Genomic DNA, 25,599 nt, shown 5'->3' with positions numbered 1-25,599 from the left:
AATTTATGTTGAGAGAATCATTGAGAAAAAAAAATATCTCAAATGAGCAGATGTGAACAGGAAGTTCTTAAAAATATGAAAATACCTTCATCCTAACTCATAATGATAGAAAGGTAATTCGAAACACCAATGGGACTTCATTAGTCACATCTCAGATGGGCAAATATTAAAGTGCTCATTATTACCCAGGACTGTCCAAGGTGTGGGGACACAGGCACTTCTTAGTGCAGCTGGGAGTCAACGGGCATAACCTTTTCAGAAGGTAATTTAGCAATAGGTCGGCATTTCAAATCCATATACCGTTTAACCCAGTGGTGCCTCCAGCAGCAAGAAGCGGCCCAGGAGACTTTTTAAGGTGTCCTGGGGGGGGGGACACTTATGGCAGTTCCGTAGGGAATAGCAAAGACTGCAGAGGACCTGATGCTCCCCATCCAGGGCCGGGGTCAGTGATTATGCTGCTCCTGTGCTGGGGAAGAGCATGCAGCATTGGGATGGATGAGGGGGGACTCCTGCACCTGGCGCAGCAGAGGACGTGTTTAGCATGCTGCCGCTCGTGTTAATAAGAAGCCCGTATACTGTATATGGATTCTGCTAAATGATTTTTGCAGGGAAGATACATGTAAAACTAGCTACCATTTCTAGCTTGAGATGCTTATGAATGGTTGAAGTGGGATAAGGAATGCAAGAGCAGGTCTTTGGGTAGAAATAATGCGTCTGGCTTTTGACTGTTGCGTTTAAAGAATGTCTGGGAGGCGGAGTGAATGAGGCTCAGTGTGGCAGGAAGGCTGGGATTGTGTGTTTTATGGTCCCCAGTGCCCTTTGAACTTTTTACTCAGATGAATGTAGTAGTTTTTATAAGAAATATTAAATTATTTTAAATAAAATTTGTTTAATGGAATTGCTGGCACACGTATGAGAAAGATCTGGCTTAGCCACTAAAGGCCAGGGAGTCTCTCTGGCTACCCCTGTGGGCCGCATTATTTGTGTAGTTTGAGAAATCCTTTGTCACTGCATCTATTCATGGAAGCCCTTACGAAGTCCTCCCCCATCTTGCCCCCAGCCACGGCCATGGCAGGAGTTAGTTCTGAGCAATTTCTGTTTCATTATTTTTTTAATAAATTATAGATAATTTGCAACTTTTTTAATATTTATTTTTTAGGTGTAGATGGACACAACACAATGCCTCTATTTTTATGTGGTGCTGAGGATCGAACCCGGGTCCCACCAGTACTAGGCGAGCGCTCTACCGCTGAGCCACAATCCCAGCCCAATTTCTGTTTCATCATGATCACAAAATATTATTGTGTTGCCCAAAGATAGAAAAATCACTAATTTGGGCAAATTTCTGGGCATGTGATGTGTGTCTCCTAGAAAGTGCAGCATAGCACAGGTGGGGGAGGAGCCCTGGGATAGGAAACCAGGTGACCTGAGTTTCAGTACAGCCCAGCAGTCCATCGGGTATTTTGGGCCAATCTCTGGACCTCAGTTGTCTCTACAGTGAGGGACCCCAACTCAAGTCATGCCCTTCAATAACCTTCCCCAGTCTGATTTCTATTTTTCCACATTTCTTCCCAGCCCCCAATTCAAGACTTGGCTCCATTTCCTTCCATTTCTTCAGTTTACTGGTGGTGCCTCCTGGAGGGCTGAGCCTGCAGAGAACTGGAGCAGGTGGCACTGTGGGTGGAGAGTTTGGGCCCTGGAGTCAGATATCCATTGGCCTGAACCCCATTTCCATTCCTCACCAGCTGCGGTCTAGAACCAGCCAGTTATGCTTTCTGGTTGGTTTCTCCCCCTTTGAAGTGCCTTCTAGGTAGTGCCATAATGAAAAGATGCTTCATCTCAGGGACCCAGCATACATTAGGTGCTCAATAAAAAGGGAACTTCTTATGAATGCACCAAAAAGTATGTTAGGACAGTACCTCATGCTTACCCTCCCCTTCCTTCTAGTCTTCTCCAGTGTTCATCCTCTGGGCATTTGTGTCACTATCATTATCATATGTCAATGATAATGGCTGATTAAAACTGTCTGCTGATGCCTCTGTCTCTCCCACCAGATTACAATCTCCCTGGGTCCCTGGTCCTGCCTTCTACCCTTGGATCCAGCACCTGGCAAAGTGCCTGTCACCAAGGAGCTGCTCCGTGGACTTGGCAGGTGTGTGGTGCCTCCACGTGGTGTCCTGCCTCGGTGAGCCCTGAGTGGCCTGCAAGCTTGGGGAGGGAGCTTTGCCTCTGGGCCTCTGTGTCTTCTGCCCCACACGTCTCAGCTTTGATTGAGCTAAGGCTTCCACAGGGCATGGATAGGAGTGGGAGACTCTTGGGACAACCTGATGCAAGCAGTGACCCTGGGTCCCCTTGCCCAGCGAGGATTGAGCCAGAGGCTGCTGGACCATCTACCATGAGATTCTCAGAGAGCCAAGTCTATTCATCCAGGAGATAAACAGCCATCAGCCAAGACCGGGGAGTGTCAGTAAACGCAGCTGCCGGGGGAGGAGGCTCATTTTTAATTAATTGCAGCCTCTTTTATCAATGACAGCAGGGGCCACAATCAGCGTCACTGAATTGCTTTAATTGCCTCCGAGAACGCTCCACTCCTTAGGTGCCCTGGGAAAGCCTCCTCCGCAGGCTGGGCAGCCCCACGGGGTCCGTCCCGTCCAGGCAGTTGGACAGCTCTTCTCAGGTGCACAGGCCAAACCCAAGCTCATCTCATCCAGAATCCTCCTGGATTCTCTTTGCAGTAAATAGTGCCACACACGCCTGGGAACCCCAGCCAGGCACCTGGCAATCAACCTAGACATCCCCCTGCACTCTGCACGGAGGGTCCCTGCCCTCCTATGCCCCTGTCCCTGTCTCAGCACTCCCCTGCCCTAGCTGGGCTACTCTGCTGACCTCCTCCACACCCAGCGTGTATGACTGCTCTTCCTATAGATCGGTCCTCTCCCCTCCTGGACTATTACTCATCTACCCTGCTCAGGTGGGCTCCCATGGAAAAGTTCCCATGTCCTCCACCAGTGCGTGGCTCCCTTGTCCTCCTTTGTGTCCCTGGACTCCATATTGATCCGCTGTCTGTTGGTGGTTCCGTCACCCTACTGGGCCAAGAGAGTTCCTTGAGTGTCTGGCACGGTCCTTCATGTCCAGCCCCTACCCAGGGCCTGGAGGTGAGAATGAGCCTGGGTAGGGTTTCTGAAGGGGCATTAAACTGGAAACTCTCACAGGAGAAGGACCAAGACCATCCAAGACCTCAAACCAGTATTTAACCCAATAAGAACAAGAATTCCGTTCCCCTCACTCCTTTGAAGCTGCTCTACTGTAGAATCCCCCCCCCAGGATCCCCAAACTCATCAAACACCCCCCGTCCATCAAACCTGCTGGAGAAGCCACCTCCTCCTGCCAGGAGGACTCACCCCGGGGGAGGGAGCATGGGAAGGGGGTGGCAGGTAGGAGAACATGGACCACCTGCTCACCAGCTCATGCTGTGGCCCTAGGTGATTTAACTTAACCTGTCTGAGCTTCGGTTTTCTTCTGGGATCTCTCATGGGATCGTTCTGAGGAATTATGTCGACTGTTCAAGGAGGGTTTGGCAGACGGCCTGTGCTTATCTGCGGACGAAGGAAGCTATTTCTTCCGAAGTGGGCTGGGTCGGAGTCGTGCAGTCAGTCCCTCCAGGTCGGGATGCAGACTCACAAGCCTGGCCATGAGGGAGGCTGGCGCCTGGCAGGCTGAGCACGGCCTGCAGCGCCCCCTGGCGACCTCCCACCGCGGCCGGGACTGCAGGTAACTCCCAAGTCTTCTGTCTTGAAGGATATCCAGGCTCCAGGGCGCAAGCAGCCCAGATTATGTTTATGGGGCCAGGGACCCGAAACCAATGCAGCCCAGGAGTGTTCTTTAGCCTTCTGCCCTGACACTACCAGTCACAACCAGTCCTCTTCCAGGGTCTACCAAGTTCTCCCCAGGAGTCAATTCCCTAACCCATATCAAGCACCTACTGTGCACCTGGGTTCGCCTCCTATGTGCCTCCCAGCCCCCACCAAGAAGGGCAGAGAGGACAATTCAGCAGAAGACTGCAGTCAGGAAATCCAGAAAAGTGCTGTTTGCCCATGCAAATTTCATTTTTTCTTTAGTAATATTTTGAGGAGGTGCCATAAAGCAGTCTTGCGATTGTTCCTTAAGGTTTGACAATATGGATCAGGCAGTGGGGTCAAGGGGAAGCATTCCCATCTGGACCTGGGCTGGTGGGCGGTCTGATCACAGGACACATTCTGGGCCAGCCGGAAGCCTGACCTGGTGGCACACAACTGCAATTCCAGCTACTCCAGCAGCTGAAGAAGAAAGATTGCAAGTTCCAGTACAGGCTGGGCAACTTAGATCCTGTCTCAAAATGTAAAAACAAACAAACAAACAAAAAAAAAAGGGTTGGGGACAAAGCTCAGAGGTAGAGAGCGTATGCAAGGCCCTGTGTTCAGTCCCTAAGAATGCAAAAATGAAAGAGAGAGGAGGACAGGACCATCAGCCCAGGGCCATCCCAACCCCTCCCTCCATCTGTGATGGATCACATTTCCTGGTGCTTCCCAGGAGCCCCCGTCCTGGGGGGTTAGGAACTGGGTCTCTGTTTCAGAGGTGTCCAGTGCAGCACCTCACACATACTAGGCACATGTAAGTCACAAGGGAAGATGCAAGTGTGAGACAGAGTGGGTGGGAAAACAGAAGTGTGGCCCCTGATTAAGGGCAGTGAGGGGCCCTTGTGGTGGGACATTTAAAGGTCCCCAGCCATTGACTTCTTTAGGGCCCCCAGATTTGCCATTCCTGGTAAGCGAGACTTGGCAGGGAGGTTGGCAGTGGCATGAAGTGGTGCCCGGCTGGGTCGAAAAGGGGAGGTAGAACGTGACGAGGCAAGCAAGGTGTCTTCTTCAGTCATGTGGAGGACCCTCCGTCCCCTGTCACTGTGTACACCTGGTCTGCCATTCTACCTCTGCCTCTCACCGGCTGTGTGACCTTGGACACACAGCTCCTCACCTGTACAATGACCCTGTGGTATGCACCCTGCAGGCTGTTCTGCAGATTAAATGAGATAGTAAGAGCCTGGCTCAGGGTGAGCACCCAGTGGGTGTCCACCGTACTGCTCTTGACATGCCCAATAAAGGCAGCCACAGACCCCTTCCTACCCCAGAGTCACATGTCTCCCCTGACAACCCTAGCACCTGTTCCTCTCCACTCTGCTCAGCAACTGCCCTTGGCGGCTGCCCTCTGAGAATAGAGAAACAATCAGATGAGATCTCCCTCGTCCGTCCCTCACCTCCCCACTCCCAGATCCACTGGCTACCGCATCTTTATTCATAGTTTTGTCTGCTTTCCTGCTGTAATGGAAAAACTCTTCCTGCTCCCACCGATTGCTAAGAGTCCTTTGCCCTCTACTCCTCCTAAGGACCTGGCTCCTGAAATGAAGCCCTCTCTTCTGAATTATTAATCTCTCTCCGGGGCCATTGCTATCAACGTACAAACAGGACATTGTATATCTTGTTATAAAATATCAAGCCCTCCTCTGCACCCTACCTGTCTCCCTGCAGTTGAGACCCACTTCCTTTTACAGCCCACCCAGCAGGCTGCCTTGGGACCCTGTGCCTCCCATTCTCTAAAGGAGGGACACACCTCAGATCCAGGGGGACGAGGATGGAGAGGCAAAGCCTGACCTCTTTGATGATGCAAACTATACTTTCATTGTTTAACAAATGGCGTTTTCTTTCCTGCTTCTAAATGTATGGTCATGGTGGGCAAGTCTCAATCCTGGAAAAATATTTTTTAAATAAAAAAAAAATCAATCTACCAAAGGCAAACATTCTGGTATGTTTTCTTCTATCCCTTCCAGTAATTTTTTTTTTTACCCTAGGCATTCACATTTCTAAAATAATCTTGGAAATAATTTGAAATAATTCATTTACCCATAGAAATAGAGAAATAGAAAGTTAGCTGGCCCATTTTCAGAATACTGTATCTAGCCTTAATTGGATCCAATTGTAGCCATTTCAATTATAGCTTCTCCCTTTGCCCGCCCCAATTTTAGCTAATCTCCTAGATTGTGACCCTGAGCTCCTCCCATCAGGGAGTGCTGTGGTAGGGCTATGAGCAGGTAGACCACCTAGGCACATTTGCTGGCCAGGTTAGGTAGCATGCCATTCTGGCAGAAGTAAGGTTTGCCTTGCCCACCCACTTCTGATCACGTGTTTGATTTCTTGGGGGTACCTGGGTACTTCTCTTTCTCTCTCATACACACACACACACACACACACACACACACACACACTGCACCATGTATTGTGTTTAAAAATGAGGGTGCAGCAAGACACATCCAGCTTCCACTCTCAGAGCAGACAGAAGCAATGAGCAGCAGTTCTTCCAGACCTCCACTGGGGCCACCAGGCTGCCACACCCAGGCCTGGGAGGAAGTGGGGCTGAGGGGGAGGGAGGTGAAGGATGGCAGGGACTGAATGAAATTCCCCTGGCTGCAGTCAGTCCTAGCTGGGTGGAAAGCAGCAAAGATGGAGAGATCAGCAGGATGGGGTGACAAGACCTCTTACACTGTGACTGGGACTGGGGACTTCCTTGTTAAGGCAGTGGGTGGTCTTTGGAGGGTTTTAAACGGGGAAATGACAAGATCTAACCTCACTCTGGCTGTTTGGAGTGAATGGAGACGAGGAAGCAAGACTGAAGGGCGAGAGACCAGTGACTGACTGTAGCTGGGTGGGTAGTGCCTGAGGGTAATTCAGTGACTGGGAGGCTGAGGCAAAAGGCTCATATGTTTGAGGCCAGCCTCAGCAACTCAGCAAGACCCTGTCCCCATTTTTTTTTAAAGGACTGGGGATGTAGCTCTGTGGTAAAGCGTCCCTAAGTTCGACCTTCAGTACCCCTCCCCCCCAAAAAAAAAAATGGTGATTGCAATCATCTAGTCCACTGACAGTGTGACTTAGGCCATGGTGGAGCCTAAGTCAAGTGACTTTACTGTCCAGGTGACAGAGCTGATGAATGCAGTAGCAGGACTTCCAGCCCAGGCATCTGGTTCCAGAACTTTCTTAGCCATGCCTCTAGGGCCAGGGCCAGGGACAGACCCTCTGAGTTTGCCCTGCTGGACAGACGAACCATAGATGGCATCCCATAGAGGGTCCTTGAGGGTCCTGCTGTCTCTGTCCCTTCCAGCCAGTGTGCTCACATTGTCATCTGTCCTGCAGGCCAGAGTCAAAGCAGTGTCATGCAGAGGTCATGCCCAACTTCTAGCAGCCCGAGTCCTGCTCTGCAGTGGCTAAAGTTGCTAGGAGCCACAGCAAAAGTATTGATACATGGCTCTTTTGGTTTAGATGACTGCCAGCGAACCATTGAGGATATGATTATGTTAAGCTTTACATTTCATATGAAAATTGGACTCCTTGTTACGGGACTCGGGTTACTCATGTCACTCTTGTAATGGGAGAGTTCCCATTGGTTGGGGAAGGATAGTAGGAGGGAACTTCCGAGGGGAGGTCCAAGCGCCCGGTTCCGGTGAGACACGTGGGTCGACCGGCTTGCTAGTAAGACGCTCAGGGATCGCTTAGCGGCTTTTTTAAATAAAGCTTTGTTTCCCGCTTGAGCGGTTAGTGTTTCTGTGTCTAGCCGGGTTGCTGGCGGCTCTTCTAGCCGGATTGCGGCGGCTCGTACAGCCGGATTGCGGCATAAAGTTGGCATTTTGCTGATTTTATCCAGTTCCTTCAACCCCACAGACCCAGGGAGCTGATACCACGACTGCTACATTGGCCCCTAAATATCTGAAACTTCCTGGGGACTTGTCCAGGACCCGCTGCACACGTGCCTGGGGGCAGCTTCTCTCCTTCCTCTCTTACCATTTTGGGTGCCACACAGACCCAATTGGTCCAGTGCAGCTACAAGTTCAGTCCCAGCTGTGCTCCTTACCAGCTGTGTGTCACTGATGGAGTTAATTTTATCAGCTGGTTACTGGTGGGTAACAAGCCACCTCCAAACTTAGTGGCTTTAAGCTGCAACTACAAGCAATTCCCCATGAGTTTAAGGGTTGGTGGGACAGCGAGTTCTGCTGTGAGCTGACCGTGGCCAGTCGAGGCTGCGTTCACTGGTGTCCCTGTGGTTAGCTGTGGGCTGGCTGACAGAGGAGGACCTTGGTGGCCCCTCTCCACCTTGAGGTCCAGATTTGGAGATGGGGCACTTCTGCCACTTTCTATGCCAAAGCAAGCCTTGAGACCAGTCCAGATCCAAGGGTTAGGGTTAGGGTTAGGGTTAGGGAAAAGAACCTCGTTACAGATGGCTGAAAATTCACATTGCAGTGGCCATTACTGTGGTCATCCTCAATATGGGGGGATGTGACCCCAGGGTCCCTTTGTGGATGCCCAAATCTGCTGATGCTCAAATCCCTTACAACAAATGGCATGGTCTTTGCCTAAAACATGCACACACCCTCCTGTGTACTTTAAATCATCTCTGGATGACTTATAATGCCTAACACAGTGTCAATCCTATGTAATAGTATTGTACCATTTAAGGAATAATGACAAGGGGAGAAACCCCAGGGCAGGAAGGATTTCACTGGTGCCCTCAGATGTGGCTGGGTCAAGGTCAGAGGAGGCAAAGAGGGGAACTTAAGGCAGGAGCCGATTTCGCCCCTCTACCCCTGGTGCCTGCGTGGGCTTGTCGTGGGAATGTGGAGTCAGCAAAGAAATACGTTTTAAAATTTACCCTCTACGTAGTCAAACTTGGGCGCCCTGATGCTGTTTTGAAAGCTCACCTATAAACCTTAAAAGGCAGAGGAGAAAGCCAATCCTTCAGGCTGGGAATCTGTGAATGGGGACCTTGAGTCAGAAAAAAATGTAAAGAGAGTGGCACGTGGGACAAGGGCCACTGCCCAGCCGAGGAACAGCTCTGCAGCAGCCCCGGCTCAGAAGGGCTAAGTGCTCTCTGGTCAACGCCCATTCATTCTTTCATTTGCTCACTTGATCCTTCATGTGTTTAGGAAATCCATCCCCAAATATTTCTCAAGAGGCTGTTGTGTGCGACATTGCTTAAGAGAAAGGGGTGAACAAGGTGCTGGATGTAACAGGAAATGAAAACATTTCTGCCCGCTACAGGACTGGTTTGGGCTAGATGATCAGGAGCACTTCTCATGAGCCATGGTGAGAAGTCTGGCCCACACCTAAGGAAATGGGGATCCAAGGAAGGCTTTAGAGAGGGCACCTTAGTCATTTTAAAGATCTCTCGTGCTTCTGTGTGGAGAAGGATCGTGGAGGAAGGTGGTGGAAGGTGGAGGAGGGAGACTAGTTAGGAGATGTTCAGAGCACCCAGGCCATGGTGCCAGGTCCTGGGCCATCATGACGGCAGAGAGGGAAAGAACTGGGTATACTGGAGACATATTTGGGACGCAGACTTAGTAGAGCCTGATGCTTGGTGGGATGAAGGCTGGAGTCTCGGAGGCATGGTGTCTGACACTCAGTTTCCACCTTGGGCATGGGGTAGAGGGAGCCAGTCTCCAGGGTGGGGACCCGGAGGGGCCGACAGCGAGGCTGGCTCGAGCTGCTGCTCCTGAGGGACCCAGGTGGAGGTGCAGGGGAGGAGCAGGGTCTCAGAAGGAAGGTAGGTGAGAAAGTCAGAGAGCGCACCAGCACACCTCGAAGAAGAGTAGCTGACACAAATGTTCTGGAAGGATCTGCGCTCCAGACATTTTCTTCTTGACACACACTATCCTGCTCCCTTGTTATAAACACAGTAATAGTTTTCCTGTGTTCCTGGGATTAAGATTGAAAATGAATCCATGGGTTTTGTGAAAGGCACTGCAAGCTGTGGTTCCAACCTCTCCAAATGACTCTGATGTCCTGCTATGTTCACTTCCCAATCTGTCTTCAGCCCCATCAGTCTTTCTTCAGCACATCGTTACTCACCCCATTCCTCCTGCCACAGGACCCTTGCGCATGCCAATTCCTTTGCCTGGGACCATCCCTCCTCCTTCATCTAGCTAACATCAGCCCATCTTCCCGGACCTCCTCTAACCAAGTCCCCTTTCCAGTCATTTGTTTCCAATGGGCCATTGGTGTCTCCTTCCTAGCATTCATCACATTGGTTTGTATTTATTTGTAATTATTTGATTAATTTGGTTTCCTCGCTATTCTGAAAGGTCCCTGTGACAGAGAACATGGCTACGATTAACCCTGAGTTTCTCCCAGAGCCGAGCACAGCACACAGAGTGCCAGGCCTGGGGTTGCAAACGCTGAGTGTGGGTTACGGGTTCTGTCCCCTGACAGCAAGATGTCCTCAGGAATGAGCCCCCCCAGGGGGCACTAAAGGCAGAATCAGGAGGCTGGTGTCCTTGTCAGGGTCAAAGGTCAAGTTAGCATCCCTAGCAATGGAGGAAGGGGTTTCCCAGGCAGGAACCAATCCCCCACTCCTGTCCATCATTCCTGGAGGAGGCAGATCCTGGGATAGAAAATGAGGATCACGGAGCTGGGCCTGAGCCTGCAGGAAGGACCTCCCTCTATTCTGCCTCCTCACTCTCCCTTCCCACCATCCACTGGAGGGAGTGAGGGGCTCCCCCAATTCCCGGGCCCTTCTTGCTTCTCAGCTCAGACTGCCCTCCCTTAAACTGCCAGGATCAAGTCGGCCAGGCACGGCTTTTGATGAGCTAAATGCAAAAACTTGGGAGAGTATTTCTACTTTCAACTCTTTCTCTGGCTCTCTCTTCCTCAAGAGACTGAGGAAATCAGCTCTGAGGTTCAGATGGTAGAGATGCTGTTAGATCAGAACGTGTCTGCCCTTTCCTTCTCTTGAACAAAAGCTTCTTGGAACAGGCATCAAGTTTTAAAGGGGAGGTGGGGGCTGATAAGCTGAATTAGCTGTACATTTGCAAACTATGCAGCGAGTCCAGGGACCCACAAAACGGCTTAAAATGTCTGTTTTCCTCTCTGACTTACCACTCCCTTGTCCCATGTGTCCCCCAAAAGTGCACCATTATAGAGGCTTCTGCCATTATAGAGCTCATCAAGGGCCAGACCATTCCTGTCCCCTGCCACTTTAGCAATGGTGCTAAAATCTAAAAGTGCCATTGAGTTCTGGGGGCTGGATGAGGTCTCACAGGGAAGAGCCCCAACATGTCCCTGCAGGGGGGGGTACTTTTCACCCTGGGTGCCTGGGTTGCTAAGCGATTGAGAGATGGAGTCATCTCTCTTCCCTTCCTGGTTTCTAACTTGGCTCTGCCATTTGCAATTGTCTCTGGGGAACATTCCCAACGCTCCAAGGCTGAGCTTCCTCACCAGCCTGGGGTTGTGGCTCAGTGGTGGAGCATTCACCTAGCACGGGTGGAGCATTCACCTAGCACGTGTGGAGCACTGGGTTCGATTCTCAGGGCCACACTAAAAAATAAACAAGTAAAACTAAGGTATTGTGTCCCTGTACAACTAAAAAAAAAAAAAAAAGAGGGAATGGTGACTGTGTGGTCACGTGGCACATGCAGTTGGCTCTGCTAGACTCCACCTTCAAATACACTATTGACACCCAGCCAAAGAGGCCATGGAATTCCATATGCATCCCTGGGAAGACTGCTGCAGGGGAGGGGAGCCAGGCTCTCAGGGTGAGCTCCTCACCTACTTAGTTTAATTTAGTCATTTATTCAATAAATATTTCCCGAGTCCCTACTGGGGTTGATTAAACAGACCAAAGTCCCTGCCTAGATGGAGCTCCCATCCTAATGAGAGCTGATCTCCTGGCTGAAAACCACAGTTCGTGCTGATCGTGCCACCTGGTGCCACCTGCCGGCCAGCCTCTTCATTTGCTGCCGGGCCAAAGACAGGGCAAGCGGGAGGGAGGGAGCTCTCGGAGATGCCCATGGCTGAAGGATGGTCAGGACCAATTGTGACAACAGGTGACCTTTTGCCAGGCACCCTCCATGCCTATCTCCCCCTAGTGTAAAAGTTGAGGCCATCCCCGTGTGCATGGGCCTGTAATAATTCCAGGAAACGGTGTGCATGTTGAGCGGGCACACAACCATCTATGAGTGAGAGATGGAGGGTACTACCTCTGGTGTTCACCCACAGCCCACGGCATTGCCAGGTCACCCCTGGAGCTTTATTGATGATCCCTCCCCAGCCAATCCCAGGGAACCATCCAAGTGCTTTTCTCCTTTCCACATATATGTGAGCCCAAAGACACCTTGGGGACAGAGCCGTGAGCTCAGGGCTTCCATCAGCTGCAGTCCACGCCCGCGTCCTCGCTGTGATTGCAGTTGTGAGAGCCCCAGTTGCTCTTATTGCAGTTCCACAGGGTCAATTCTGAGCCTGTGCAGGCGACATCGTCCAGCCAGATCTTCCCAGTTCCTTAAGACAGAGGAAGCAAGGTAGAGGGGGAGAGGGATTATGGTCAAAGCAGAGCTTTGTCTGGGGTAGATGGCCACGTCCTCCACATGAGGTCAGGCCCAACGTGTTCAGAGCTAGTCTGTCTTTTGTACTGACTCTGATTCCTTTCTGTTCTCTATGCTTCGATAGAACCCTCGTTCAGAGCTGTAGTCCTACATCCATGGCCCACTTGAAATCTCCCCCAAGGGTCCCGCAGCGTGCTACGGTCTCCACCTTTCCCAGAGCCTTTTAAACCACACCATGTCATGGGTCTGAAGCTTCCACAGCTCTGTCAAACCCTCTCACTTCTGATATAAGGTTGAAAACAGTTACATTACTTGATTACAGTCATTTACACACCAACGGGACTTTATATAGGTTAATCTATATGAGGAAATGTGTATTTTAAAGGCATTTTATAGCCAACTGGATCCAGATTAAAAAGCAAGTGTACACTTTGGGGTAGGGTAAAGGCTGAGGGCTTTTGGGGGAGGTGACCAGCCTAGTGTCTGTGCTTAGTCAGCTCCTAGGAGCAAAGAAAGGGGCTCAGCCAGGGGACTTAATTTCTTTGCTGATGATTTCACCTTTGACTATAAAAGAAAAAAAGACACAAGCTGATCTGATGTCTATCACCTCAAGACATCTTCCGTAAATTGATTAGTAAGTAGCTAGGCAAGCACGGAGCTATCCAGCCTTCTCAGGTATTCCTTAAAGATGGTTACAGCCAAGATCGCTGGGAATCTGGGTTCTGGACAGACACAGAGAATGTCTTCACCTGGCCTCCATTTTCTCCCTTATTTGGAGAGTCAACTCCTGAAAATACCCATGTGGCATTCTGATTGCATATGGACACTGACCCAACCAGGCTGATCTAAACCTTGTAAAGCCCTCACTGTCAGGGTTGGGAAAGAGAGGGCATCTCTCCCCTGGGGGGACCAAGTCGAAGGAGCTAAGTCCAGAGCACTGAGCTTCTGCAGCTTGAGCCAATACCCCTCTCCTAACCCAAGCCACACTGAGTCACCTGAAATCAAAGGTTGTCAAAACACCACTGTGGCACCCCAGGAAGAGGCCCCTGCTGGATGATTCACTTACCGCCCCCAAAACTGCCGAGGGCCGTTCCCCTGGAGAAACCCAGCATGCGGCAAAAGACGGTGGCGTCATTGTTGTCCCAGCCGTCATCACAAATTGTCCCCCAGACATCGTTATAGTAAACTTCAGCCCGACCACGATTGCTGCTACCGACGATTCTGGCATGTGTGAAGGATGTGCCTGGGTGAGAAAATGTGGGGAGAGGTGAAGAAACCCCCAGGGCCTGTGTCAATGCAGGCTCTCCCTGTTCATTTCTGGGGTTCCTCCAGCTATAGAAGAGCAATCCCCCAGCCGGCTGCTGTCAGGAGTCTGGGAAACTCACACACACACACACACACACACACACACACACACACACACACGCATGCACGCGCGCGCGCACACACAATTTTCCAATATGGAACTGACTCCAAAGCATAAAGAAAATGGAAATATCGATTACCTTTTTGACCTTTTTCTCCCTTTTCTCCTTGCGGCCCAGAAGATCCTGTTGCGAGGAGAAAACCCACACAATTTGAAGGAACCACAAGAGCCAGGTTGCCCTTATTCTCCTTTGCCAGGAGTGGACTGGAGGATGCAGGGACAGGAGGATGCTGGGGAGGGAGGTGGGGGCCAGTTCCTCCTCCAGCTTCACCTGTGACCTGGCCTCGTGGGGACTGGGATGTGCCCTCGTACCAATGGTTGAGCAGGGAGAAATGGGCCTGAGCTATGGTAGGAAGGATGGCATTTGGGTTGTGGAGGGATGTTCGACGGGTACGAGGCACGGGGTGGGACAGGGGTTACTCCTGCATAGAACCATCCATGGGGAGGCCAAGGGCATGGCTGGGGGTGGCTGGAGCGCATGTCCACGGCTCTGCCTCTTGGAAGGTGGGCTGTGCTGTGTCACTGCATTGTGCTCAGTGCCCAGGGCAACCCCAGCACATAATTCTGCTAATGGACTGAAGAAGCTTCCCCTGCTTGGGTTCTGAAAACCCCTATGCCCTGAAAGCAAGGCCAGTCTCCTAGGAACCCAGGAATCACAAGACAAGCCTCACCTTTTTGTCCTGGGCTCCCCGTTAGGCCAGGTGGTCCAGGTGGTCCAGGCCGTCCAGGTGGTCCTGCAAGACCTATTGACCCGGTTCTTCCAATTTCTCCCTTTATGCCTGAAGGGCCGAGAGGAGAGAGATCACCCTGTGGATGTCCTGTTCTGCTTCTCCAAGGTGGACCCAAGGATCTTGGTGTTTCATCCACGAGTTACTCTCAACCACCAGGTTCCCCGTGAATGGGCTCCTTGAACGTTGAGCCAGTAGCTTAGTCCGGCTGGGGGCTGTTCTAGGCTCCCTAATCCTAAATGCATGCTGTTGAGAATACGCAGGTGGGAACGGCTGGCCAAGTTCCAGACATCCTGCAGTCCATTCTCAGCAGATGACATAATTTTATAGACATTCTAGTCATTTGGGGAGAATTTGCTAGAACATTCCTAGGCCACAGTGTCTCCTTCAGTAAATTAACATAGTCATACAATATGTTGCTCACGAAGAAGAAAAGTTGCTCTGGAAATCTGTCTGAGAGATTTTGCTTCAGCATTTGTTATGGATTGTATATGGTTTGAGTGCATTCCCCAAGGATTCATGTGTGGGAACTGGGTCCTCAGGGTTAAGAAGACATGGGACCTTTGGGAGCTGGGGCCTAGTGAGGGGTCCTTAGGCCAACTGGGGATACTGCCTTCAGAAAAGATTATGGGACCCCAGACTTTTTTTTTTCCTGTCTGGAGATATGTGTACTCTCACCCTTATGATACCATTTGTCATGAGGCCTTCACCAGGGCCAGCAACATGCCCTTGAACCTCCAGATCTGTGAACTCAGCAAACCTCTTTTCTTTATAAAACTGGCCTGACTCAGGTATTTCATTATAGTAATAAAATGGACTAAACAGCACTCACTAAGGCCAAGCTGCTGAGAAGACTAGAAATACTGTGTGGTAAGTGCTGAGCTCAGTAACCAACTATAAGCAAGGGCTCAGTATGTAAGGTCGATACTGAGTGCCTAGAAGATGCAGCAGGGGGAGAACAGTGAGGTTTCAGGAGCTGAGAAAAAAGACCAAAGCAGGGGATGTGGAAGCCCCCAACCATGAGTAGGAGACGGAGGTTGCCCAGCTCCATGGGGGCTACACAGGCTGGAGCCAGCACCTGCAACAGCAGCTCATGAGGCACCCTTTGCCACCCTCAGCCCCTGCCTCACCCCCGACACCGGATTCTGAGTCGCTGCCCTCTCCAGGTTTTTCAGGAGAAGAATCAGGGCTTGGATGGCAGATCCCTAGAGTCTCAGCCTCAACTTTGGGGGGAAGGTCACAGCTATGCTTTCAAAGTCAGCAAGACTCAACTTGCAAGCACGCAGGGCTCACCAGTCATGATTCTGAGAAATTAAAACGAAGCCAGCCCTTTACCTGGGACTCCTGATTCTCCTTTTGTCCCTTTCTGTCCTTGAATTCCTAAAATCAAAACAAAGAAGAGGGGGAGAAGATAATAAAACTTCGATATTAGACACTTTTAATCTTAGACACTCTCTACCTTTTGTCTGATTAATGCAGATGGAAAGATACATTGGTTCTCCCCGATTGTTGAAAACCTCTTCAGCAGAACATAAAAGAAGACAGGCTGCAGATAAATGGAGTTGGGGGTGTTTGCCGTATAAATAGCAGGGTGCTGGATTAGCAGACCCCAGACTCACCGGCCGGCCCTCCCTGTCCACCAGCACCCTCACTTGGTGTCTCCTCCAATCCCCTTCCTGCTACATTTTATGGAGAGAGATTTATTGAAGAGAATTGAGAGAAGATTTGGAAATAAAGTCATCTTCATTTCCAGAAGGCTGTGGAGGGAACTTAGTGACCACCCAGAGGTTGGGGGTGTCCTCACCCATAGTAGATGCTCCCTAAGTACTTATTGGCTTATTCATGGTGGCCTCCAGTATGGGTAAAGATTCATGTGGCTAAAGGGTCTTATGTTCAGAAAAAGGAAAAATAATAAACACATGGTTGGTGATGGTTCTATTTGTGGTTAATGTGAGAGGTTCCTCCCTCCTTCCTTCCTCCCTCCCTTCTTTCTTTACTTTTCTACCTCCTTCTTTCCCATTCATCCCTTTATTCAATTAATTTTGCAAAAGACCCACTGTCTCCCGCATCCTGCCGGGACCACTTTGTGGATCACAATTGACTCACTTAGCAATATCGTGGACTCTCCATTTTCAGTGCAAACATTGACTTATTTCGAAGCCCTAGGACTCCCCAAGACAGTTGCACCAACTTGAGGAAATGCAAGTTCATTACCAAGGAGCAGTCCCAGGAGAGTAACAAGGGGACACCAACAGCTATACACAAGCATCTGTGCTCATGACGTGCCCTGGACCGGCTTCCCACCCCAGACACGGCCCTCACCACAGGACGCCCCTCTGATGAGCACCAGAGCCCCCAGGGAGCTCAGTTACCCTCTTTGCAGTTTCTGGGGGACCTTCCTCCTTGCCCTGCTCCTGTTGCCAACTTACTACCTGAATTTCCTGAGCACTGTGGTGTGTGCTGGTCGGCCTGTTGGCCTCTTGAGAACTGCTTCTTGGGATGAGCCAGAGAAATCTTGGTTCCCAGACGATGCCCAAGAGGCCTGGTGCTGCCTGAGGAGGGGCATTAGAGCCAGGAGCAGCAGAAAGCCCTGGAAGGTTCCCAGAGGGCAGCCACTCCACCCCTCGGGCTAGGGATGGGAACAGAACTGAGGCAGAGAGAGGTTCTGGGTGCCTTTGAGGTCAGTCGCTGGCAGACAGGCTCTAGCTGTCCTGACCCAGTGGTCATGCAGCCTGGTTGAGTCCATCTCTGCCCTCTCCTGGCTCTGTGACCTTGAACCGGATGGCCCTGCTCGGAGTCTGTTTCCTCTCTCATTCTCCCCATTGCCCCGTGAAGCCGTTGTGAAGTCCCAAGTGGAGTCATGTTTGCTAAGGGCGGAGGTGAATGTCAGGCCAGTGCTAAAGAAATGGTGTCATGGGGACCCCACAGACCCTGTACACGCCTGTCTTCCCCCCAGGAGCCAGTGTCTCTGTGTCTGGCACTGGGGTGGAGGCTCTGAATAGGCACAGGGAAATCTTTGCTGTTGACCTCAAAGTACTGAGCTGAGGCCACCCGGAGAGGTGGCCAATATCTCTATTTGGCTTACTTACATCTGAATAGCATAGTTCGAGACCACGGAGTCATTAAATAGGAAAATGGTCCACATCTCAACTCTGGCATGCTCTGTCCCCATCCTGGAGGGCACCACATTGCAGCAATCTCTACCTCAAAGAGACTGTCACTAGAAGCAAGGCTCGGGGACCCTGGAGTACTGTAACCTCCCCTATTGTCTGTGCTCAAAGATGAACACCTCTCCAGCTGTCCTTTAAAACACTGTACAACAAATGACCTCTTGAAGCTGGGAGCCACAGAGGAGTCCCTTTCATTAGGCCCATCTGATGACCCCCCTACTCTGTTCCCCACAATCTTCCTTCCCAGTTCCTGACCTCCAGGGGGCTCAGCATTAGCTGCTGACTGCATTGTACCAGGCACGGTGCCAGGGGCTTTACCCATGCCACCCCCTTCCATCTTTCACCTACCCCACATGGTAGTGTTATTTCCTTTCCTTACAGAGGAGGAAACTGACATTCAGAGATGCCAAGTGATTTATCCAACAGGACTTCATGGTGAAGTCCCGCTGCATGGCCTCCCGTTGTACCCTGCGCTTGCCTTTGCTCCACCAGCACGCCAGCTTTACCCCTTGCTGAAGTTTCACTCAGGCTGTCCTTTGGCCCCTGAGATACCTCCAGATTCCTTTGGGCCATCCCTTTCCCCTAAGAGAGGTGAAGTAACCTAGAGTGTGCATCAGAATCACCTGGATGGGACTTGCTGAAAAACAACCTAATACACCACCCAGAGTGGCTGAGTCAGTGGCACTGGGCTGGGGATCTGAGAATCTGCATTTCTTAAGCTCCCAGGGCATGCTGATGCTGCTGGTCCAGGGACCACACTTTGAGTAGCACTGCCCTAAGCAAGTCTTACTCATTCTTTCTTTCTTTCTTTTTGAGTTTTTGATGGACACAATATATTTATTTTTATGTGGTACTGAGCTTCAAACCCAGTACCTCACATAGGCTAGGCTAGTGCTCTACCACTGAGCTACAAATCCTGTCCCTCAATCTCATTCATTCTTTAGGGACCAGTTCACAGCCTACCTCTTCAGAGCAGCCTTCCTGTCCATGTAGGATATGCCATCCCCACCCGATCCTGGGCTCTCCTGGGTACCACAGTTCACAAGACAGAGTTTGGTCCTTGATTACATGCCTTCTGAGATGCGTTTAATGAGTGTCAATTTAGTCTTCAAAGCTCTTCCTTCAAGGGGAAGAAATCAGAATTTTGTTTTGTGTGATTTCTCTCTGGGCCTTGCTGGCTAAGTAGATGTTGGTAGACTGACTAAATGATCATGGGACAGTAATCACTTCACTATCCACCAACACAGTGTCCTCACTAGATTGGCTACAACACATAGGTGCAAGGAATGGCTGAGCTGAAAGGTAGATCTAGAACTGCATGCTCTGAAATCACAGATACCAGCTCTTTCTTTTCAACCACAGAATGGGTATAAACCCCAGCAAACTGGAAATCACAAAATTATAAAGCTGAGAGGCCCAAAGGTTTATTTGCAAAGTATTTTTAGGGAAATGATCCCCCCACCTCTAGAGAATGGTTAGAGCATGCGTGTTCCCTTTGCTCTGATGGAAGTCAGCTTCTCTCTGCTCTGAGGGGAAATAGCTATTCCACACTCAGAGTGCTGTCCAGCTGGTGGGGACCGGGACACTCTATATAATCCTATGCCACCAAAGAGGAAACCGAGGCCCAGTGAGATCAAGTCCTGGCCCACGGTTACCCAGCTAGTCAGAGGTAAGCCCAAGTGGAAGGTCAGGTCTCCTGATTCTGAGTTAAATGTAGAAGTGCCCCAATACATTAAGAAATTTCCTTAAATACCATCTTGACTTACAGTCTGTGTGCAGCCTGACAACGTTAGGATTAATGTAATACGTGACAAATTGAGCTGTGTGTTAAGAAGTGATATGTTGGACAGGTGACCTACAACTGGGATGTGTGTAGACTTCTCAGATGTCTCTAAGAAACATAGAGGAAAATCAGGAGGACTTTTTAAGTGACCATTTAGTAATCTGACTTGGTCAAATTTAATAAGTTCTTGAACTACCTGAGTATTCAGTTATGAGGAATGGAATAAACTGAGAAATATGTTCAGGATATAGGGCTTAATTGTCATTATGGATTATCTTTGTTGCTTATCTTTATGGTAAAACATCTTAACATGCCGACGAGAAAACAGATTTCAAGTTATTTGCACTTTGGCTTTGCCTCAATGTGAAAATGGAAGGTCCTAGAAGATTCTCATTGTTATGTGTTGGACATAAATCCATTGAGATGAAAAATTTCTGATTGGGTTGGTGTTTTGGAGCTTAAATGATTTGACTTCTTCTAAAGTCATTTCATAGAGGGGGAGATGGCAGAAAGAGTCATGTCATGATTTCAAGTCAAAACTGAGTCCTGCCTTGTTTCCAAACTAGATGTTTCAAAGTAGCTCAGGGATGTAGAGCTAAAATTCAGTAATTCTTTTTTTTTTTTTTTCAATCTTTTGAAAGAGAAAAAGCTGGAAAACCAAGTTGGGGATTTGGATGGGAGCCTGTTACTGACAGGTGAAGGAAATTAACGTTAGAGAAAATTCCACTGGGAATAATGTCTTACTTAATAAAATATGGAGTTTATCTTCCCAGCAGAAAAAATGGAATTTCCTGTTTTTTTCTTTAATCAGACAGAGATGACTTATCTCCCTCAAGAGGTACAAATAAGTGGGAACATTCCACCTTCCCGGGCTGAGTGTGGAATGGAATAGACTGAGAAATATGTTCAGGATATAGGGCTTAATTGTTATTATGGATTATCTTTGTTGCTTATCTTTATGGTAAAACATCTTAACATGCTGATGAGAAAATAGATCTCAAGTTATTTGCTCTTTGGCTTTGCCTCAATATGAAAATGGAAGGTCCTAGAAGATTCTAATTGTTGTGTGTTGGACATAAATCCATTGAGAGGCAGATGAGAAAATAGGTAGGAAAGAGGTCTGGCGACTGAGCCAGGATTTACCTATCATAGGATGAAATGTTCAGGAAGAGCTCAAGGCTCTTCTGTTCAACAAATTAGAATAATGGTGTGCCATTCTACACAACAAATCTAGAAAAGCACAATTTTGTAATCAGATTTCAGGATTAACTCCCAGAGTCAATGCATACTAATCAGGAGCCCTTGAGCAAAGGCCTCACCCTCTTTGAGCCTTTGCTTCCTTGGCTGCAAAGTAGGAAGGCTAACACTCAAGTGTGCGGATTAGATGAACTAAGATCGTAGGAGTCAAGTTCTGCACACAGTGTGCCTGGCCCAGAGGCACTGTTCATAATGAATGGAGCTCTTATTAGTCATAATTAATGCATAATAATGAAATCTAGCTGTCACCTAGGTCAAGCCAACACACTCTAATTTCTCTGTTTTCATCCAAAATACCTAGATATTCTCTTGAGAGATTAATGATTTTATTTACAAAATGGGAAATACATCAGTTTGAAAACCTGGCTTGATGCATCAAAATGGGACAATCACCATGGTAACTTTAGTTTGGGGAATACCAGCATCCTGACATTGACAAGTGTACATTGTCTTTCATGGTAGGAAGATCTGACTCCCCCTCCCCTCCACTCCTCCTTCTCCTGCTTCAGAAATCAGCCCATCTAATCTCTCCAGAAACTCAGTCACCGTGGACTCAGACATGATATACAGACCAGATATTCCTCTCTTGGAATTCCCCTCTGAGAGGTCCACAGAGATGATCTGTCCCTTGATCACGGCCAACTTTCTGATTTTATATATATGGTCATTATCATGTGTCCTAAATTGAAAATGTAATTCATCATTCATCGTGTTTACCTGAAGAGTCAGAATTAGGGAGTGACCCCTAGAGTTTGGCTGGCTGATATTTATCACTAGGGATGATTAGTGACGAACCCATAAAGATACTCAACAGACACACAAGGACTTGATCCTCGGACTGTGGCATCTTACGTTAACATTGGCATGGGTGACTAAGAACCATGTAGGGCCCTAGAGCTTTAGGTCTCCTCTTAAGATTGAGAAAAGCTACTACTGCTTTTGTTCTGATCCTTTCTGAACTAGGATGAAGGGGGAAGGTGACACTGTCGGAGTCTCCTGATAGAAACTGTTGGAGAGGAAGACCTCAGGATGGAGGGGCGTGGATAAGACCACAAGCTTCCAATCAGCACAGCCTAGATTCCAACCATGGGTGCCCATCTTAACTGGCTGCTTGGTTTTGAGCAATTTACCATAAAACAGCACTAAATAGAGTGCTTAGTTGGTAGGGTTGTCATGGAAATGCTCAATATCATGGACCACAGGATGCAGCATTCAGGGTGGGATTCCCTGCTTCAGACAGTGAAAAGACCCAGACGTGGGGTCTCGGGGTGAGCACAGTGCCTCAGTGAGTCAAGTCATGTTGTATGCGCAATATTCTGGCTTAGCCAAGAGCTCTGGGTCTGGCCATGGATCAGGAGCAGAGAGTGACCACTACTTATAATGGAGGGAGGAAAACCAGTCTTCCTCAGAAAGCCACACAGAAAACCTAGGGAAAGAGAGCTTCAGGCCCCAAGTCAGATGGGCCCAAAGAGAGGGGACCAGAGAAGGTGGAACTGTAAGATCAGAAAGGACAGTTAGGAAGTGAGGGACATCTGACAGAGGGAGATTTTCTCAAGGTGAGAACTTGTTAGTGGCCTTCTGGTGGCATCTACATGGGATACCACCTGGCATGGCCCTGTCCACACCAACACACAGTCCATGAAGGAGATAATGGCTCTGAGGCTGGATGGAGTAGAAGGACAGAGAAGGTGTCCTTGTCATGGCTCCCAATAACCTTCAGGAAACTCCAAAGATCAAAGGCCCAGAGTCCAAGGCTTCCCATGTAGCAGTGATGAATGGGGGTGGGGTGTGAATGAGTGAATCGCCTACTCCGTCAACTAGGACCGTGAAGGGCCAGCTGGATATGAGTCAGAAACACAGCTTGGGCGAGTCATCCAGCTTGCCTCACATAGCACACCTTCTACGCCAGTGGAGGACAGGGTCAAAGCAGACCATCCACAGAACATCCAGCAGACACACGGCCCCTTCTGTCCACCCTGCACCCCCACAGCACCCCCTGCCTGCACCTTGCTTTCCAAATGGCATGCAACAGTTCTCCACGACAGAGCGCACCTGAAGTCTGTTTTTTGCACCACCTTGTGTGTCTGGGGACATCTTGAGTGTCCACCACTCAACACAGTGGCCTGGACTTTCTAGACTAAGTGGACACAGTGCAGGAGCCTAAACCTAAAGACTGGACAAAATTAGTACAGTGGTTTACAAAGTAGACCACACTGGTACAGGGCCTGTGGCCAAGACTAAATTGGCATGAATACCCTGCCATGACAGTACACGACCTTGACCAAAGTTGGCATGAGGTTAGGGAAGGGCAGCACGCTCTAGCACCCCTGGGAGAACATGCCAATAAGGGTGTCTTGATCCTCCTGCCCGAATTCAGTGAACCTTGCTGAAGTTCAGCAGGCAGGAGTGGACACTGTGTGGAATGCCCCCCGGGGCAAGGCGCCCTCCCTCTTGGGGAGGCTGGGGTCTGGTCATGACATTCAAGGCCCTCCGGGAACTCTGAGCAGAGGAAGAATAGCCCAGGGGCTTTGAGCGCAAGGGGTTCTGACCCCCTGAATCAGGGATCCCCAGGGGTCAGGGCTCAGATGACCCTCTGTCTCTTTCCATGGAGGACTCTTCCAGCAGTGTCCCCACTGACACCCCCCCCACCTCCCCACCCCATCTTACCTGTGTCTCCCTTGCTTCCTTTCACACCCTGGTCTCCTGGTCTCCCGGGACTCCCCTGTGGTCCTAGACAACACACCCCACAGAGAGCATGAGGGCTGGGCTGGGTGTGTGCTTGGACACCCCCCCCCCATGCCCACCGTGGGCTGCTCGACCTCACCTGTTACTCCAGGTGAGCCAGTTCTTCCAGGTTCACCTTTGGGACCCAATGGTCCCACTGCACCGGGATGGCCTGGAACACCTTGCGCTCCAGGTTCTCCTGGAAGTTAAGTGGTGGCCACAAGGCTGGGGGTGGTTGGCAGAGGGTCTGGCTGCCCCCACCCCTCATGCCTGAGTTCTCGGCGGTGGGACATGCAACTCCTAACCCCTGAGAGCTCCCTCTGCAGCTCTAACCATTTGTCTTTCAAGACCCAAATGAGCCCTGTTAGTGGGAGGAAAACTGGGGCCAGCGAATGGCCTTTTTCCATTCACTGCCGTGGAGTCTGGGACTTGTGGATGTGGTAGGAACTCTGAGTTCCAGCACATGCCCTGTGTGGCAGAGTGGGGTGAAGCTCTAACCAGGATGAGCAAGGAAGCCAGCCCTTCACTGGCTGCTCTGTTCCTCATAGGAGGAGCTTGGTGTTGAGAACCCCAGGTCCCCGGAGTTCACAGTCTGGCCCTCGACGTGACTCGGCCCAGGCACCAACGCAGCCAGAATGACTGCCCCAGCTCCAGCTGGTCCACACGCCACAGTCCTCACCTTTATCTCCCTTGGCTCCAAGAGGTCCAGGTGGACCTAAAACAAAGAAGGACTTTCAGGAATTGTCTCCCTTTGGCTCAGCCTGCCGAGGAAAAGGGGAATACACACCTACAGGTCAGTGGCCCTGACCACATGCCTCTTACCTTGGGGGCCTGAGTTCCCAGAGTCACCTTTACTCCCCGGGGGTCCAGGGGGCCCCATGAGCCCTGTATCTCCTTTCATGCCCATGTCTCCTTTGCTTCCTGAAAATGAAAGGTCAAGGTCAGGCATGATGAAGCCAGCCAGGAGGTCCAATTCAGATACTGCCATCCCACACAAATTCCAAACTCAAAACCCCTTGACCTCCTACTTGGTGATCAGAGATAGAAAACATAACTACACACCACCTTTCCCCAGAGGCAAGACACACACTCATGAAGGGCTGGAAAGTTACCTGGCATGGCTAGTGGTGGGCAGAGGGCCCTGCGGCCAGCTCTCGGGACTTGAATCAGAGCCCTGGTTCCCCAGGGGAGGACACAGCCCAGGCTTAACCAGCAGTTTTGCATTTGGGGAATTATTTTTTAAACTCACTCAAACTGCAACCTGAATGTTCTAGAAAGCAGATCCCAAATGCTGAGAATCACAACTCGGGGGCATTGTTGATGGAGAGAAAGAACATTGCCCCAGCTCCTATTCCCGCCAGCACTCCAGACACAGGCTTTCCTGGTACTCAGGATTCCAAATTTTCCACTTGCTATCAACATTCGGGGCTCATCCACCCTGTCCTCTCCTGAGTCCTCCATCGCTCCCTCCTCCTTTCCTGGCAGTGCCTGGTGCATATCAATCAAGGCTGGCTCCTCACAGGAGCAGGTCTCTGTGACTGCTTCCCAAAGTGCCTTTTGGTTGGGAAGACAGCCACGCAGCCCTCCCTGGCCACACCACACAGGGCCACTGGGTGGCTAGTGTTTATTAAGTTGCTGACATTCCCTTGTCAGCAAGTGGGATGCCCAGCTTCACGCCCCTGGGACAGAGTGGGATGAAGGTCTAAGGACAATATCACCCCAAAACAATCTTTTAGGATCTCAAATAGACACTTGGGAGGAGATTTTGTTTAAAAAAAAAAACCCCTCTGTTTTATCATTTTGGTAAGATGGCTCTGGAGAGGAGTCCTGCAGGATTCCAACCTTCCCTCCAGTGAATTATGATCAGGGACACCATTGCTACCAAGAGAAGACAAAGAGCTGGCCTTGCTGGGCCTGGGTTTGGAGTGAAATTAGTGCAAGACTTGGAATTTGGGTTCTTTGAGATAGCTGGACACTTAGAAGATGGGAGATAAGTCCATCATAAGGGACGTGGCACATGGACACAGAGACACAGCTAGTGAGGAGGAAAGCATCCAGGGCACTGTCACACAGCATGGGGACGAGTGGTGTAAATCAGAAAAGCTAGAAAAGAGGAATTT

The 25,599-nt window shown here is 50.0% G+C and overlaps 1 protein-coding gene across 1 annotated transcript in view; it reads right to left on the bottom strand.

Annotated features, from left to right (window-relative positions):
* Window positions 1-12,148: 12,148 nt before the first annotated feature.
* The window catches only part of Marco (macrophage receptor with collagenous structure), a 36,747-nt gene continuing 23,296 nt past the window's right edge, over window positions 12,149-25,599 (bottom strand). Inside the window, exons 10-18 of the mRNA XM_077798175.1 lie at window positions 24,302-24,400; window positions 24,159-24,194; window positions 23,580-23,678; window positions 23,423-23,485; window positions 15,881-15,925; window positions 14,489-14,596; window positions 13,897-13,941; window positions 13,458-13,634; window positions 12,149-12,347 (exon numbers count right to left, since the gene is read on the bottom strand). Of these exons, the coding sequence (XP_077654301.1) occupies window positions 12,217-12,347; window positions 13,458-13,634; window positions 13,897-13,941; window positions 14,489-14,596; window positions 15,881-15,925; window positions 23,423-23,485; window positions 23,580-23,678; window positions 24,159-24,194; window positions 24,302-24,400 (803 nt within the window). The 3' untranslated portion in view covers window positions 12,149-12,216. The remainder of the gene's footprint in view (window positions 12,348-13,457; window positions 13,635-13,896; window positions 13,942-14,488; window positions 14,597-15,880; window positions 15,926-23,422; window positions 23,486-23,579; window positions 23,679-24,158; window positions 24,195-24,301; window positions 24,401-25,599) is intronic.

This window comes from Urocitellus parryii, chromosome 1 (assembly GCF_045843805.1).
Source record: "Urocitellus parryii isolate mUroPar1 chromosome 1, mUroPar1.hap1, whole genome shotgun sequence".
Classification (NCBI taxonomy): Eukaryota; Metazoa; Chordata; class Mammalia; order Rodentia; family Sciuridae; genus Urocitellus; species Urocitellus parryii.
The sequence above is the reverse complement of the archived record's forward strand: the minus strand, read 5'-3'. Positions and strand labels throughout refer to the sequence as shown.